We start from the raw sequence: 16,626 nt of genomic DNA, 5'->3' as shown, positions 1-16,626 counted from the left end.
TGGAGATCAGTTGGAATGTGTAGGAAGGAGTGCTTCAACTCAGGGTTATTTTTTGCTAAGTTAGTGAAACCCTGTTCAAAATCATCAATACAAGTGATTTCAAATAAAACATTTGAGTAAATTGTGTGTTTTTGTGTGTATGAACACACACACACATATATATAAACATAAACACACACACACAAAAAAACAACACGTTGATGTCAAGTGAGACCGAAAGTGCTGATCTGCCGTTTCCTGTCTTATCAGGTGTAAACCCAAACTGAAGCTTAGGATCATCAACCAGAACAGCGTGTCTGTCCTGCAGACCCCACCCCACCCGGACACAGGTTTTGTACACACACACACACACACACACACACGCTTGCGTGAATGTATTTTTACGGATGCGCTTGCGTGCGCGCGCACAGGTCACTTGGAGTGTGACCTCAAGTCCGACTCGAGCCCCGAGAGAGCGCATCTCCGCCAGGATGACGTCGGCAAAGACTCGGCCAAGAGGAAGAGGAAGCCGTACAGGCCAGGTGAAGAAAAGCAAGACGTAGCCATAAATAAACGCGCCGCGCCGATCAAGCGGATCGACGGCTGCCTCGATCCCGTGTAGCTTGTTTCCGGTCAAAGCCGGATCTCGCCGGATTAAGACAACCGACTCTTAATTGGATTTGGCCGTTATAACACAAGTATAGAACGACCGGAAGAGTCACAGAAAGGCTTTGAATTGGACATCCTTGGAGATTGAGAAGGGAAACAAAATGCTCGCGACTTTGGGCAAACCTCGACACGAGGCGTCCGTCCGTCTGTGCGCGGTCGCCGTCGCGACAGCACTGCTAATGCTCCGTCCGTCAGGTATCGGAGGCTTCATGGTGCGGCAGCGAGGCGGCAAGGCGGCCGGCGGCGCCGTCAAAGTGTGCGGCGGGAGAGATGCGAGCGAGGTGCTGCGTGCAGACGAAGGTGCCGCCTGTTAACGTCTGCGCGTTCCTTCGCCCTCTGCATCCTCCTCGTCATCCTCTTCCTCATCATCCTCGCAGATGGAGACAAGGTGAAGAAGCGATACAGAAAGAAGAAAACAAAGCTAGAGGAGGCCTTTCCGTCTTATCTACAGGTAAGACTTTTCCGGAGGCGTCGCACCCGCAGTGGCGGCGTTCTGATTGGCTGTCCTTGTCCCGCTTCCCCCGTTCAAGGAAGCCTTCTTTGGTCGGGATCTTCTGTATCGCATTCGTCAGGTGGACCCGGGGATGCTCACGGAAGTGACGCGGATCCGCCGAACGGGAGCGCTTGCTGGAAAAAGCCCCGCCCCCTCGGAAAAGCTGATGAACAGAAAGCAGGAAAGACTTGGTGAGTTTTTTTTTTGTTTTTGTTTTTGTTTTTGTTTTTTTTTCCCCCTCCTCCACAGTCGTTCTTTTCCATCATCATGTTAGCGTCTCTACAAAGTGACAACACGTGAGGCTGTGTTGGGAATCATTGGCTCGTGACCGACTCCCTAATCATTTTTCGTCAAGATTTTGATAGTTGATCGGTCAGTCCGACGTCAACTAGGTTGGCGACACCGCTCTGGAGCCGGCCAGGTCCTCGCCGGTGTTGCGTGATTACAATGTCAGCGGGTTGCACGTTGGGTCCTGCGACCTGTGCGGCTTTCGGTATGAATATTGAACAAGTATATCGTAATGTTCAGTATCTATATCCAATTATTTGGTGGAGTAAAGAAATGTCACAGCCCTCTCATCCTATTCTTTCACGGTTGTTAATTGTTTAGTTTCTTGACTAAATGATACCAAATAACCAACAATAATGACTGAAATCACAATTATTTTCAACAAAAGACTATTGCGCATGACTGTCGTTTACTGCTTTTTAAGATGCATGATGGGATACGTACGCGGCACAAAGCCCCCCCCCCCCCCCCCCCCCCCCGCACATTCTGTCAGCGACTCGGTACACGGGGGGCGGGAGGGCGGCATCTTGGTTCCCAACACAGCCGACATCGTTGCGAGCCGACGGCGCTGACGTCATTGTGACATCGTTGCAGCGTTGTCGGATGACGCGCTGGTGGATCTGCGTGACGTTCTCGACACACACCCTCACATTCTGGCCACAGGACACGCAGGTACGAGGGGCGCTCGCCGTCATCTTTTTGCCGCCCCTTTCCTCGCTTCACTCCTCCTTTCGAAAGCCAATCAACAGGCGATGATCAAAATACACAATTCTTTCGTTGGGAATTTGGGTGAAATTTCAGCATGAGCGGAAAATGCCCTCTAACCTTTGTAGACATTCGCTTGTTTAACCATTCTCAATGTTGTACTCTTTGGTCTATAGATGGACACATAATACATGAAGATAAAAATGAAACAGTCATGTTCATCGCGCATCTAAGATGAACGGTCAGCAAACAGAAAGTGGCCACTTAGCTCGGTGTTACAAGAGTGTAGAAGTTGCAAAACTTGGCGGCTCAAACGGCTGTTGTGACATTTGCTCTCTTAACGGCAAATTGGGCAAAAAGCACTGAAAGCATTTTGGCCATTCAAAAGTTTCCAGAAGGTCAAATATAGTTGACCCGCAAAGGTCAATGCGTGTTGATGTTCTTCCTGAACAACATCGCGTTTACATTCCAAGCTGACACTTTGCACCCGTGGACTCGCCCGTGAATGGCCTCCGCTCTCTGATTGTTGGCTTGAGATCGAAGGTTGGAGAATCCGGTGAGCGGGTTTGTTTTGGAGCGCCAGGCTTTGCTTGCTCCTCCTCTTCCTGCGAGGTTTAGGTCGGTCACACTCAGACCTGCGCTGGGCTCGTGCCGTCGCTTCTGTCGCTGTCCGTCTCCGGCGAGCTGTCGGCCGGCTTTCTTTTGAGGGGCTCTACGTGATCCTTGACACGCGCGCGCACACAAAACAGTTTTGTGACAACGCCGACACGCCAAGTCCTCCTCCTCCTCCTCCTCCTCCTCCTCCTCCCCGCCCCCTAACCGAGCAAATGTCGGTGTCGTCTCTCAGTCGTCCCCTTGCCGACCTCGGAGCTGACGGGGACCGGAGGCCGGGCCCAGAAAGCGTTGCACGAAGAGCCTCTGGACGCCATCTTAAACCCCGAGCTGGACAAGATTGTGACGGACGGTGAGTTCAACGTCCGACCTTCCTGTATGCGTGAAATTTTGTCACTTGTTTTCATTCAGCGTTTGTATTTGAAAGTGGACAGCAGTTGTGGGGAAAAAGCTGTTTTTAGATGGCTCTTTTTTCTTTTTGGGTTTTCCAGGTGCCATCCTGAGCAAATTGTACAAGATTCCAGGTACGAGCCCTTAATAGTCATCTCAACTGCACCACCCAGTGGCCGTTTGCGTAGGGTGCATTCACCTGTGTTGTCTTACATGCACGCAGAGCTGGAAGGGAAGGACGTGGAAGAACTTTTCACTGCTGTGCTCAGCCCGGACACCGGCGAGCAGCACAACCAACACGCGCGCACTGCAGCAGGTGGCAAGCCTCTCACGCACACACACACACACCAGGCGGAGGACGTGCCGCTGACCGTCTGGTGCGTCTCAGCGGGCGTCGGCGCGTTTCCACGTCCGGCTCTACTGAACGGCCTGGCGGGTCGCCCCCCCCCCGACGTGGACGCGATGCCCGGCGGGACCTTCCGAGGTTCCGCCCCTTGCCTGCTCCCGACCGTTCAGGTGGCGGGGGAGGGTGAGCACGACGCCGTGTCCACGGCTCAGAGGGGCATGTTGAAGTGGGAGAAGGAGGAGGCCCTGGGGGAGCAGGCCACAGTTGCGCCTGTGCTCTACTGCAACACCAACTTCCCCCACCTGAGGGACCAGCACCCCGGTACGTAAGGATTTTCACATAATAATAATTGAAATGTAGATGCACTCTGTTATTTGATCAATTACTTAGTCCTCGTCACAAGAAAGCAAAATGGTAGTGAGGCAACGTCCTAAAATATCTTCTCTATTCTCAAACATCATATTGGGGTTTTATGGTTTCGTAAATCACGCTGTACGAAATCTAATCAAGGCTCGCGGTTTTCCGTTCCGGCGTGCCGGAAGATCGAGTCAGTCGCCGTGCGGCCGCGAGTTGCCTTTTCCGTCGCTCCGTTCCGGTCGTTTTGCGGCGACGCGCCCTTCTGTGCGTTCTTCTGACACTTGTGAGCGTCTTGATAAACGTCGACATCGGCACTTCGATCCTTTCTGTGCGTCTGTCAGAGTGGTCCGCGAGAGTGAAGCAGATCGCCAAGCTCTGGAGGAAGGCCAGCTCTCAGGACCGAGCGCCTTACGTGGTGAGTGCATCGCTGCCGTCGCGCCGACGTCGGCGTGTCGTGACAAAGTCGTATCTCGTAGCAACGGGCGCGAGACAACCGTGCGGCTCAGCGCATCAACAAGGTCCACCACCTGCCCTGTGAGCCCCCGAGGCGCGCGCCCCCCTCCCAGCCGCCGCCGCTTCAAGGATCGTACGAGGGCGTCTCCCCGGAGGCCGACTCGACGCCGAAGGATCCGCTCAGGCCCAAAGAGTCGCAGCAGGAGCAGGAGTGGAAGTTGAGACAGGTGAGTTAGTTTGTTGCTGGGATGGGGTGGGGTGCTCTTGTTTCCGTGGTAACCAGAACAGGGGCTGCATGCCAGCGGGAAGGTGATGACCATGATGCTGATGATTGTGTGAATGGTGTCGAGCGTCGCTCCCGCCCGCCTCCTCTACTAATGTCTCTGATGTGTCATTGAAAAGGGAGAGGTAAAAGACAGATGGCGAGCCGGTAAGAAGAGGCAGGAAAATACAGATAAAGATTGTCCCTTCCAAGCATCTCTAGCAGGAGGTGGCAAAGAGGCTCCGGTAAGCGCTCAAGGTCAACCTCTTCCTGATGAGGTCAACTTCTTCCTGACGTCCTGCATCCATGACCCCCTGAAATCCTCTTCCCCGTGCGGGCGGGAGGGCCCACGGCACAGTTGATGACCGCAGAGCCGCCCCGCTCGCCCGTGTCATGTGACTCCAAATGCCCTCCATCAACGTCCGCATGACTCGCGGCTACGGCGGCTGTGCGGGAATCGCCGGGTCGCAGGTTGTGTTCCCGGAGCAGACTCCCGCGCCGGCGACCCCGCCCCGCGGTGTGTGGATTTCAGATTCATGGATGCAAGTGACAGTCTACACTCTGGGTCAGAGCGACCTCTTAACAAGAACCGTGAAGACGTGTCATGATGAAGACGCGCGCTGCTCCGCTTCATTACATGTTACATACTGGGGAAGGAGGGAGGGGGCGGGGGGAAGACCCTAACCACCTGCGAGCAGGACCACCGGCCAGGATTGTCTTCGGGTCCACATCCCGCCCGAGCGTTCGTGCATACGTGCGCTCACACGCAAGAGGTGGTGGCGATGGAAGCTGGGCTGGTTTAGCTAGCCGGTTGAAAGCTGCCTGCCTTGTTTGTCCACCTGACGTTGACGAGTCTCCGCCCCTTCGCCGCTCTGTCTTGTGTCCTCAGCAAATGCGTCAGAAGAGCAAGCAGCAGGCCAAGATGGAAGCCACCCAGAAGCTGGAGCAAGTGAAGAACGAGCAGCAGCGGCAGCACCATCAGCAGCAGCTCTCGGCAAATCAGCAGCCGGACGTGTCGCCGGACTTTCAGGCCCGACAGAACCTCCTTCAAGGCTCCTCTTCGGTTGACAACGTGTTCCTCAGACCACAAGTCCCGCCTCCTTCTGGCTACTCCTCGCTTCCTCACTCCCCCCACTCGCCTCACTCTTCCTCCCCCCTCCAGCAGCCCCCGTCTTCCCCCCAAGTGTTCTCCCCTCCTTCGTCCCGCCCCACTTCACCCTGGGACCCCTACAGTAAGCCGGCGGGAACCCCTCGGCCCGCCTCGGTTCAGCGTTGCCCCCTGCTCAGCGTCTCACCTGCTCACGACAGCCTGGGATCTCCCGCACCGTCCCCGGACTCGAAAGCCTCTGACGGTTTAAGGACCCTCGCGCCCCAGCTAGGTAAACCCCCCCCCCCCCCCCGCCCTTCCCCAACCGTGTCCTGCCACTGACAGTCTATTTTTTTTTTTTTTCCCCCATTCAGGTCTGCAGCACAGCGGAGCGGCTATGAAGAGCCCCCCCTCTGGCTCCCAAGTGTACCACAGGTCTCAGGTCCAAGGGGGGGTGTTTAAAGCCCCTATGCCCCCTCAAAACCAGCTGCAACAAGAGTTGTTTGGTGCCAGGAGGGAGCTGGGTCTCCACCAGCCTCAGGATCCCGCCTTTCATTGTGGCCTGGACTCCCCTCAGAGCAGCTCTTACGCCCCCTCCTCGGGAGTTGACAATAGTCAGCAGAGCTCTTTGCCTCTGCGGCCTTCACACAACACCTACACCACCTCTCCGACTTCCGGCCCACATAACGACGGCTCGTACATGCCGAACCCCAACCTGAGTCTGTCGCTCGACCACCTGAAGATGGTGAGCGGCCGCCGGCCGTCCCCCTCCCGCCCTACGTTGGACACGTACGCTTCGCACACCGGCACGGTTCCTGAGCGCTTCCCGCCGTCGCCGGGTGGTGCGCTGACCTCCGACCCCTACGCCAGAGCGGCCGGTACGCCGCGCCCCTCGGCGGACCCTTATGCCCAGCGACCCCCCACCCCTCACCCTCAGAAGACGCCGGAAACTTTTGGCCAGGCCCAAGTGGAGAGCTTAGCTCCTCAACTTGTGAGATCTTCAGTTGCTGGCGAGATTGTGACTCATGAGCAGGTAACAAGAAACGGGAGCTCCAGCTCTCTCCTTATCTCGTCCCCTCAAACTTCAAAGCCCATTTGGGGGGAGGGGGGCCCCTCTCCCGGGTTCCAGGATGACTAGGCAGTAATTTTCGTTATGACGGCACAATTCTTACCAATGCTCACCAGCTCACCTCATCCCTCATCTGGCTTCACGTCTCCTCGGCTGTCTTCTCCATCTCACCAAATTGCTTCACTTCATTTCATTCATCTCAGCCACGTATCGTGTACGATCTTTTCTGCTTCCGGGTGGTACCGATGGTAAACAAATTGCCCTGACTAAAGCGTGAGAGTGATGACGAAATTCGGGAAAGATGCGTTTGTGGTACGGTGGCCCGCTAACTTTTGGGCGGCGCTCGAACGCAGAGCGACAATGTGGCACGCATGCTGCAAGTCAAATCCGGTCTGATGCTCCCTTTGTATTAAAAAAAAAAAAAAAACAATAAATACATGTGGTCACATATTGAATATCCAGTACCCTCCAAAAGTATTGGAACAACAAGGTCAATTCCTTTTCTTTTCATTGGACGACATTGGAAAATATGAATGAGAGAAATGTTCAGAATGTCCGCTTTTCTTTCACGGTATTGGCATTGGCCCTAAGTTGTTGAACAATGTGCAGAAGTACTGGAACGTGTGACCGGCGGTTGTTTGTAGTTGCCACACCCCCAAAATGCAGTAGATAGTAGGTGGCTTTTTGGCTCCAAGAACACGGTGCTCAGTCACTACGACCACCCGGAAGCACCCAGGCACCGATTGGTCGCGAACGCTGAAGTCGGGTCTCTTGTCCTTCCCTTTGTTCTTGTCAGTCGCCACAGCCGGACTCCTTCCCCAGGACCCCCGCGGGTAGCCAGACCCCAAAGCACCGCCGGGCTCCCGACGACAGATTTCCGTCAGGTCGTGTCACCTGCGGAGCCCCCCAAACGGACAAGATGGCAGCCAATGACACGGCGACCCCTTCAGAAGGGCCGCTGTGCTTGCTTCCGCAGGTTGGGGACTCTCAGGAGAAACTCAAACAGGTAGGACTGCGCTGCGAGGTTTAAATAAAGGGTGTCCAAATCATGAACGTTTCCTTCACAGCCAACGAAATTAACATTTGAAAATGGCTTCTTTATAACGCTATGAAGGAAAAAGCAATGTGTACCAACGCAATGGAATTCAACTCAGCTGCTAAAAGGCAATTATAGCATTGTTTTTGCATGTCAAATGGTTTATATGTTCAAGTTTGAACTTGACTTCCTGTTTGAAGTTTGTAGCCTTTTATTTTGAAGGGTGCGCACGAGAAGCCAGGATTGTTATTATTTTTTTTTTTTTTATTATTTATTCATCCGTCCACTAGCTGAACCGCTTGTCCTCACAAGGGTCGTGGGAGTGTTATGTTCAGGCAGGAGGCGTAGTAGCGCACCCTGAACATTCTACAGAAGTGCAGTCAGTTTCTTCTAAACAGAGCTAAGTTGTTCGCAAACAAGGATGGGGCGAGGTTCACCACCTTGGAGACGGCAGTCGCTGGTGGATCTTGCTTCCAGACGGGCTCATGAACACGTCGAACGCTCAACCTATCGTTGGTGTCCCGCAGCGTCAGAGGCTGCGCCAGCTCATCCTGAGGCAGCAGCAGCAGAAGAGCGCATTGCGGCAGGATAAAGGCCTTCAGGAGGGCGGGCCCTCGGCCGTCACACCCGGGGCGGCGACGCCCCATCGCTGGCTCCAGGACGCCGCCGCCGCCGCCCCGACGGACGTGTTTGGACGTCCCCCGCCGCCTTACCCTGGCGCGCTACGTCTTCCCAGGCCGCCTGGGGCTTATCCTGGAACTTTTCCAGGAGAACAGCCGAGAGGGTTGACCCCCAGTGGGTCTCCTTTTCCCGTGCCGAGGGCGACGCCGTTGAGGTGAGCCGAGCGGCAGGGATGACATTTGCCGAGTGTCATCGTTTTCACTCACACTCTCCCGTTCAGGTTTGGTCTGCAGGACTCCTTCCATCGGCCCCCCCTGGCGTTGGTTCCCGGCGCCGGGCTCGCAGGGCCCAGGATAGCACCCGCGCCAGTCCACGGTGAGATGATCGCCATCCGTCAGCTGCCCGCCTCCAGCCCGCAGCCTCACGTCATGTCAGGTAAGACGAGCGCGAGTGACTTCACTTGTTCTTGGCTGCATTTCCTCCTCTAGCGGAAGACTTCAACTCTCTTGTGCACGTTCGCAGTGGCCCCCCAGGCTTTTCCCGTCCCCCGCGCTCTCTCCGTGCAGCAGCACAACATCATGGGTCAACCCTACATTGAACTTCGCCACCGCGCTCCAGAGAACCGCCTGAGACTGCCCTTCTCCCTCACGGTCGGACCCGCCTCCGAAGCCCCCTCGCCGGTGCCTCAGCCGTCCGCCCCGAGGCCCGGTCCGGGCGCCCGGACGGGGGAGACTCCGACGGGCCGGCCCGTGCTCCCGATGGTCCCGCAGCAGAACCTAGTCCAAGCCCCGACTCTGGGTCCGGGCAACGATGCGGCGCTCCAAAGAGCCGAAGGCGTAGACGAGCATCTCGAGGGGGTGGACTCTGCTGTCAAAGATCTGGAAGACGTGGAGGTGAAAGATCTTGTTGACCTCAATCTCAACCTGGATCCGGAAGATGGTAAGAATCAACGTAAGGCAACGGTCCCAAGCGTATTTATGGTCCTCGGACCCATCGTAGCTGTACTTTGGCTCAGAGGACCATTATGACAGCGTAGCACATAAACAGCAAACTGATGGATGGAAGATAATGAAACTTGTCTACGGTGTAATTTTTTTGTTCTTATTCTGTATTGTATTCTTTTTTTTTTTTTTTTTTTTTTTCCCCCCCCCGCAATATGTCTACAGTAGAAATGGGGATGGTTTGCGGCTTTGCTCCAGATTTTAGTAAGAAACAGGATTGCCTGGAGCAGGCCAGATGAAACCACGTGGGGTCCACTCTGGTCCCGGGCCTCGAGTTGTCAAACCCTAACCCTAACCCAAGTTGTCAAATGAAGCACACCGAAAAGCAGAACTGTAACTTTCACTTGTCCGATTTCAGGCAAAGAAGACTTGGACCTGGGTGCTAACGACCTCCACCTCGATGACTTCCTGCTGTCCGGGAAGTTTGACCTCATCGCTTACGCTGACCCGGAGCTCAACCTGGATGACAAGAAGGACATGTTCAATGAAGAACTTGACCTGGGAGAGTCTGCGGGGGACAAGAAGGACGGAGCCAGAAAGGCCGATAACCGCGCTGACGTTAAAGAAGGCGGGGACGAGAGCGTCAAGGCAGATCCTCAAGACCAGTCCGCTCCACTTCATCTCCTTCCACAACCGAGAAAGCTCCCTGGACCAGATGGCGTTTTTGGACCACCTGCAGTCGCAGCTGGAGCCGCTCAGCCCAGCTCCTCTTTGCAGCTGGCTAAGGTAGACTTTCAGCCATTCACATTCCTCTCACCTCGGACACTCTCGCGCAGTAAAATGATCTCGTAGCCGGTCGTGAGATCGGCTTCAGGGGCTTTTGCGATCTTGGCCTGCTCATGCAGTCACCCCAAAAAAACGCAAAGCGTGAACCGTGAGTATGCGGGGAAAGCATGTACTGTACGTGAATAACCTGGACATAACAATTCCGTCTCATCAGGGGGAGTTGGGAGAGTCTGGTTCTGGTTCGGGGATTTTGCCAGAACTCCAAGCCCAGGGAAAGGTTCTGTCTTATGCCGCGACTCCCACGCTGGCTCCAGGTAAACCTCCAGTTCAAGATCAGAGCTCTACAAGCTTGGAGGTGGGACGGAGCGTTGACCCGTTGATCTTTGTGTCTTCAGGTACGCAGCCTGGCTTTCAGCAGAGAGCACCCGGACCCCCGTCATCTTACTTCGCTCCTCCACCTCAGACACATCCGTTGCCCTCTCAGGGTCTCCCTTCTGGTTCTGGCCCTCACTCAGTGTCGCTCCGATTGCCCCAGCCTCGCGTCCTCCTCGCCACCCAGGCTCAGCCTCCTCAGCTAGACGTGCTTTCTCCGACCCAGGATCAGGATCAGGACCAGGACCAGGACCAAAACAAAGGCAAAGCTTTGCTTCTGGAGGAACAGCCTCTCTTGCTGCAGGATCTCCTGGACCAGGAGCGCCAGGAGCAGCAGCAGCAGAAGCAAATGCAGGCCCTTATCAGGCAAAAGTCCACCTCGGACCCCGGAATCCCCGATTTGGGTAGGAGGACTCCCGTCCCGTCCCGTGACGGGCCCCTTTGATATCCTTTTGTCGTGAACCCGCTTGTGTGTTTGTGTGCGCGCAGCAGACTTTGACTCTATCTCGGACCCCATCATGAAGGCCAAAATGGTGGCTCTGAAGGGCATCAACAAGGTCATGAGCCAAGGCAACCTGGGCCTCAACAGGTAGGACCACTTGTCGCATGGCTCGGTCACATGACTTTGGCCAGTGGCTCCAGGGATTTGTTACCCGGGCATTCGCTGGGGAATTAATTTCGCTCTTATAGAAACCTTCCATCACTCTTCCGTACGCAACATTCACATCAATATTTATCTGGTCACATAAGTCGTGAGAGAGGATTAGTGGCTTGTAAAATGGAATAACGAAGACAGTTCAAAACATTTCAGAAAATGCAATCATAGCAGAGCTGCCGATTAAGAAATGTCGTCATTTGTGCAGGGGTTTTTTTTTTTTTTCCCCCCTTCGACCAAGCAAGCTCATGCCAAAATGCTGATGTCACTCATTTGCCCTCTCAGTCCAAATATGAAATGTGTGATTGAGCAGGTTCCGCTTCTTGTTTTATACATTGTTAGGTTTCATCAGGCTCCCGGCAACGCCGCTTCTGAGGCCACAACGCAGCCTCCTCTTTCAGTGGGACGGGTAAGGTATTCATTTCCTTCACACACACACACCCCACTCCCGCTTTACACACACGCACGCACACACACACACACCAACAATCACCGTGAAGGTCTTCAGACATGCAGGACAGGACCAGGACCAGGACCTACAGGTATTATTCAGCCCCCTGACATTTTAATAGAGCTGCCATGTTCACTCCTCGCCATATTTGTTCTGTGATCAAACAAACTGATTCCACATCGGTTCTGTACAAAATCCGGGAGACCACATGAACACGCATTAGTTTTGTTTTGTTTTTAAACGCTATATCTCACGTCATATATTTGAGGAAGAGATACGATTTAGTGAACCACACTTGCTCCTCCTCTGCACTCCTCATTTGGGTCACACGTAAGATTGATTCCGTGTGAGAACTGGCGTAAGGTCATTTGCAATTTTGAGTCGGATTTTTGCAAGACACTGGAAGTAGACTCGACGCACCATCTGCTTTAGTGAGCCACGGAATTTGACCTGGCCCTCGGGGCACGCGTTTGACACCTGTGACTTAGACGAGCACTAAAACCTTCAAAGTGCACGGCGAGTATCACGGAGAGCATTCGTTTGCGGACTCAAACCGGAAGTGTCTCATTTCGCCATCAGGACGCCGAGTTGACCCCTCAAGTGGCACAGCCCGGCCCTCCCAGCTGCGGACCCGGCTTTGGCAGTGAGTTTCACCGGCAGAAGTGTCAAGTCGTTGAAATGCCGCTTTGGCCGTTTGTGACCCGCAATTGTGCCGCAGGCGACGCTCGGAGGCATCAGTACGAGGAGTGGTTGGGGGAGACTCAGCAACTCCTGCAGATGCAACAGCGCCTCCTGGAGGACCAGATCGCCGTCCACCGCAAGACCAAGAAGGCTCTGTCGGCCAAACAGAGGACGGCCAAGAAAGCGGGCCGCGCGCTGGCCGAGGAGGATGCCGCCCAGCTGCACTACGTCGTGGAGCAGCAGTCCGCCGTCCAGAAGCAGCTGGAGCAGGTGGGGGTTGCCTTTCGGGTGGCAGGATTGAAGAGGATTCTAGACTCGGGGCGGCGTGGCCCGGAGGACGAGAGCGCGGGATATTGTTTTGTCCTTGGAGGGGCCGTCGCCACAGAACCCCGAGGGCAGCTCCGGCTACACGAGGATAGTAATTTACATTTTCAAAAATAAAGTCAAGGCCTGTTTAGCTGGCTTATTGTTTGTCAGACGCAAGGCACACCTGCGCTTTTACGCTGCTGAAATGGGTTTAGGTGCTGGATGTAGTCCGTGCTGTGCTGTGCTGTGCTGTGCTTTTTTGCCAAATGGTTGAAAAGCGAGGAACATGACTTCCACAAACCTGATGAGATTGAGCTTTCCCTCCCGTTCGGTCCCTTTCGAGGTCGATCCATTTATGACAGCCGCTCAATCGAGTCAATCCAAAAGATGTTTCCATTTCATTTCATTTCCTTTGGATTGTTTGCAAGGAAAGATTACGGTTAGGGTCAACATCTGGCCCGTCCGTCTATATTCTGTACAAACATTCTGAAATGGTCTCCGTTGCGCTTCAGATCCGGAAGCAGCAGAAAGATCACACGGTGCTCATCGAGGACTACAAGGCCAAACGGCGGCAGCAGAGGGCCCCCGTCAACGTGCTCCCTTTGCAGAATAACATCCAGAACATCCCTCACGGTTGGTCGCCAGCAGGCTTGAATTTGACGTCTCGCCCGCCGCCTCCGATGTCGCCCGCCCGCCCGACGACCCCTCAGGTCGCGGCCGTAGCCCCCGGGCTCCCGGCTCCGGCGGCGGGCTTCGCCCCGGCGGCTCACGTGTCGGCCCCCTCTCCTCAGGTAACGCGCGGGGAGTCGAACTACGGGTGAACCCTCGCTTCTGGTGGGAGATGCGATCCGTATGTGAGAATCTTCCATATACGCTAGATGGACCATAGCAAAATCTTTCTTTCGACTTTTGCTGCACGTCTTCAAATACACCTAAACCTATCAACTTGTCTTCTTCATTGGCTCACGCGCAGCAATTTCTCTCTCTCTCTCTTTCTCTTTAAAGGATAGTGCAAGAAAGAGCATTTAAAAGTGGAAATGCTCAATAATTACAATGGGAATTGGGAAAAAAAAAAAAAAGAGCTTGCTTTCAAGTGTACGTCTTCAGGTTTTTCTTCTAAAATTCTCGAGATCTCCAGACATCTTCAAACGTTGAACCAAACCGTGTTTTGTCTCAGAAAAGTCCCTTTGCGTCTTGCTGTCATAAAATGTGAAACGCCACAGGTAGGCTAATGCAAATGATTTGAAGGTAGTCGTAAGTCTTGCAGCAACGGCTACTTTCACACGCGGCAATACTCGCTGCCTCTGGTCAGCGACTGTAAAAGCAAAAAGCCATCAAGACAAACTCGCGACTGACGGCCCACCCACGGAGCGGGGGAACACTGTTTGTACGCCACGTTGACTTGAAATGCCTTTTTAGTTCACGGACACAAATTCCTTTTGCTCGCGCAGGTTAAATTTGACGACAACAACCCGTTCAGTGAAGGATTCCAGGAGAGGGAAAGGAGGGAAAGACTGAGAGAGCAGCAAGAGCGACACAAAGTGCAGCTCATGCACGGGGTGAGAGTTGCATGCGCGCACGACGCACGTCTTGGCAATGGTTCACTCCTTGCCTGTTCCGCATTCACGTTATCGGACTTTTTTTCTGGAATGAGCAAAGTGAATGCAATCATCCGCTCATTCCCTTCTCCCCTCATCACCGCAAAGGCATTTCGGGAAGTGTCCCGGTCCGCACGTTCACGGTTACACATTTGGCCCTTCACCCAGTGCTGATTTTTCAGTATGTCTGTCTCCCTCAGGTGGAGCGCCATCAAATGTTGCACCAGCAGAGGATGGATCTGGATCAGCAAGGCCTTCGATCGGGTCCCGCCGGGCCAGGCTCCAACCCCAGCGGGGAAGGTCTCCCCCAGGTGCCCTTCTTCAGTTCTGAGCTTCCCCAGGACTTTCTCCAGTCCCCCCCGAGCTCTGGAGCACCGCTTTTTCCTCAGGCTCAGCAGGGCTTCACGGCGGGGCCGCGCCCGGATTTCATTCCCGACGCTTCCCCGGAGCGGGGTGGGGTCTTGCCCGCGGAGGCGGCGTCTTCCAAACTGCAGGCGAAAGCGCGACCCGCCGGCGGTCTGGATCAGGTCCGCGCCTCGGGGGCCTTTCAGACGCCCTCCAAACAAGGCGGTCAAGGTCATCCTTTGGGCCCCGACTCGGCCTCCTCCTCGCCGTCCGCCGCCCTCCAGGCGTCGTTCTCCTCGTCGCCCCTTCCCCAGCTTTACGCTGACATCTTGCCCGACGAGGGCTTGAGGAGGAGGAGGAGGAGGAGGAGCGTCCACCGGGACCGAGACAACGCCGGAGGGGCGGGGGGAACCCGGACGCCGCTGTCTACTCACTCCGATGACATCACGGCCCCGCCGACGCCGGCGTTTTCCGACACTTCTTGTTCTACTCCCACACGGAGCGGCGCGGAGACGGCCGACTTCAGCTTGCCCCTCTCGGCTCTGGCGCCGTCCTCTGAACTGGAGCGGCAACTGTCGGTGGTTTGCGCGGCCCGGGAAAGAAGTTCTCTTCTGAGCGCGGATGCTCAAGGCGGCTTCCTGTGTGGGAATCTAACGACGGTCAAGGTACGTCGACGTCGCAGACATTCTTCGTTTATTGTGGGCACGCACCAAAGTAGATTCAAATCTGTGATCAAGAGACCCGATAAAACAAGCTTAAAAGAAGTTTTCCTCCTCTAACGCGCTTTAAAGTCATTGAAAAGCACCTGTTGTCACTGTCGGAAGACCGACACCTTCGTCAACATCAACCGGACGACTTTCGCAGCTCGCTCGCTTCACACTGCGTATTTTTGACTCCGTTGAAAAGTCCAAAATGTCCAACGGGGTCCTCGAGTGTAAACTGAAGTGCTCTAACTAGGCTCATTTGAAACCACTTTCAAACGCACAAAACAAATGATGATTCAAAAGTGATATTTCTTCTTCTTGCATGACATTACACTGCATCTCTTATGTTAAAGGAGGACTTTGTCCAAAATTTCCATGTACAATAAACACTCCAATCTGAAGTAAGGGTTATTATTACATATATTTTGGACAACAAAGAACATTTTTGAAATCCATGCAATATCTGTCAATTCATGTGCCAGCTTTCACAGCCCGACCCGGAAGACCTCACCGGGTCTTGGCGTTCCAGACCAAAACCGCACCCAAATTTGTGGGGTCATTTAATTATTGTTAATTATTATCAATTAACATAAGATGGTGCCACAAAATGGCCACGAGCAAATTCAGAACAGGAAGCACTGCAGACGTGGCGAATGCCGATTGGCTGCTAGTTTTCCAGCCGGGGTCATCGGAATGTTTGCGCCAGATCAGAATTTCCATCATCGAGTCTATTTGGCATTAAAAGAGACACCGAACCCTCACGGACTTACTTTTAATGCGCGCTCCTGTTCCTATTTTTTGGACAAAGTCCTCCTTTTATCCTCGGCGTGGCACGACTCGGTCGAAATCAGTCAAAAGGTGAGCCGCGCCGTCGCGGGTGGTCTCTGCAGCCTTTTTCCTGCTGTCAAATGGCCGGCGGGCCGCAAAAAACCCCACGGGCCACGGTCCGGTCGGCTCCCCACCCCAGCGGCCAATTTGTTTTCATCCAGGAGGAGCGCGTGGAGCGAGGATCCTGCGGAGGAAATCCCGTGAAGTCGGAATGCACCTCCCCTCTTCACGCCGGCAGCGGAGGTGACCCCGGGAAGGAGCTCCTCCGCCACCTGCTGAAGGAGAAAAACTCTCCCGCAAAGACGGCGTCGCCGAGCCGCCAGGCCCCTCCCGCCGTGGATGGCGCCGGCTTCTATGGCAATTTGACAGCGGACGGCCCCGACGTCCCGGACCTGTTGGGAAAGAGGAAGGCCCAGCGCTGTAAGAGAGCCGCACGGCCCGACAAAGACAAAACTCTGGGCAAATACAAGAGGAGACGACGAGAGGACGGCGACTGCGCTGACGACGACGACGACGACGAACGCGCCCTCGACTGCTCCTCCTCTTCCCCGTCGGAGCAGATCATGACGCACCTCACGCAGGTACACTTACA

General features: G+C 54.7%; 1 protein-coding gene across 1 annotated transcript in view; it reads left to right on the top strand.

The window, feature by feature from the left end:
* Positions 1-16,626, top strand: part of LOC133492394 (histone-lysine N-methyltransferase 2C-like) — a 43,791-nt gene that overhangs the window by 19,323 nt on the left and 7,842 nt on the right. The window contains 30 exon segments of the mRNA XM_061804487.1: positions 250-329; positions 411-521; positions 844-948; positions 1,026-1,099; positions 1,179-1,332; positions 2,024-2,101; positions 2,982-3,098; positions 3,238-3,270; positions 3,360-3,452; positions 3,525-3,803; positions 4,181-4,254; positions 4,316-4,519; positions 4,695-4,799; positions 5,444-5,933; positions 6,016-6,674; positions 7,507-7,716; positions 8,274-8,581; positions 8,648-8,802; positions 8,890-9,306; positions 9,727-10,094; positions 10,309-10,408; positions 10,490-10,870; positions 10,956-11,055; positions 11,464-11,530; positions 12,152-12,215; positions 12,291-12,523; positions 13,072-13,350; positions 14,011-14,118; positions 14,358-15,167; positions 16,196-16,615. Coding sequence (XP_061660471.1) covers positions 250-329; positions 411-521; positions 844-948; positions 1,026-1,099; positions 1,179-1,332; positions 2,024-2,101; positions 2,982-3,098; positions 3,238-3,270; positions 3,360-3,452; positions 3,525-3,803; positions 4,181-4,254; positions 4,316-4,519; positions 4,695-4,799; positions 5,444-5,933; positions 6,016-6,674; positions 7,507-7,716; positions 8,274-8,581; positions 8,648-8,802; positions 8,890-9,306; positions 9,727-10,094; positions 10,309-10,408; positions 10,490-10,870; positions 10,956-11,055; positions 11,464-11,530; positions 12,152-12,215; positions 12,291-12,523; positions 13,072-13,350; positions 14,011-14,118; positions 14,358-15,167; positions 16,196-16,615 — 6,676 coding nt within the window.

Source organism: Syngnathoides biaculeatus, chromosome 19, assembly GCF_019802595.1.
Source record: "Syngnathoides biaculeatus isolate LvHL_M chromosome 19, ASM1980259v1, whole genome shotgun sequence".
Lineage (NCBI taxonomy): Eukaryota > Metazoa > Chordata > Actinopteri > Syngnathiformes > Syngnathidae > Syngnathoides > Syngnathoides biaculeatus.
Note: the sequence above shows the minus strand (reverse complement) of the source record. Positions and strands in the feature narration are given on the sequence as shown.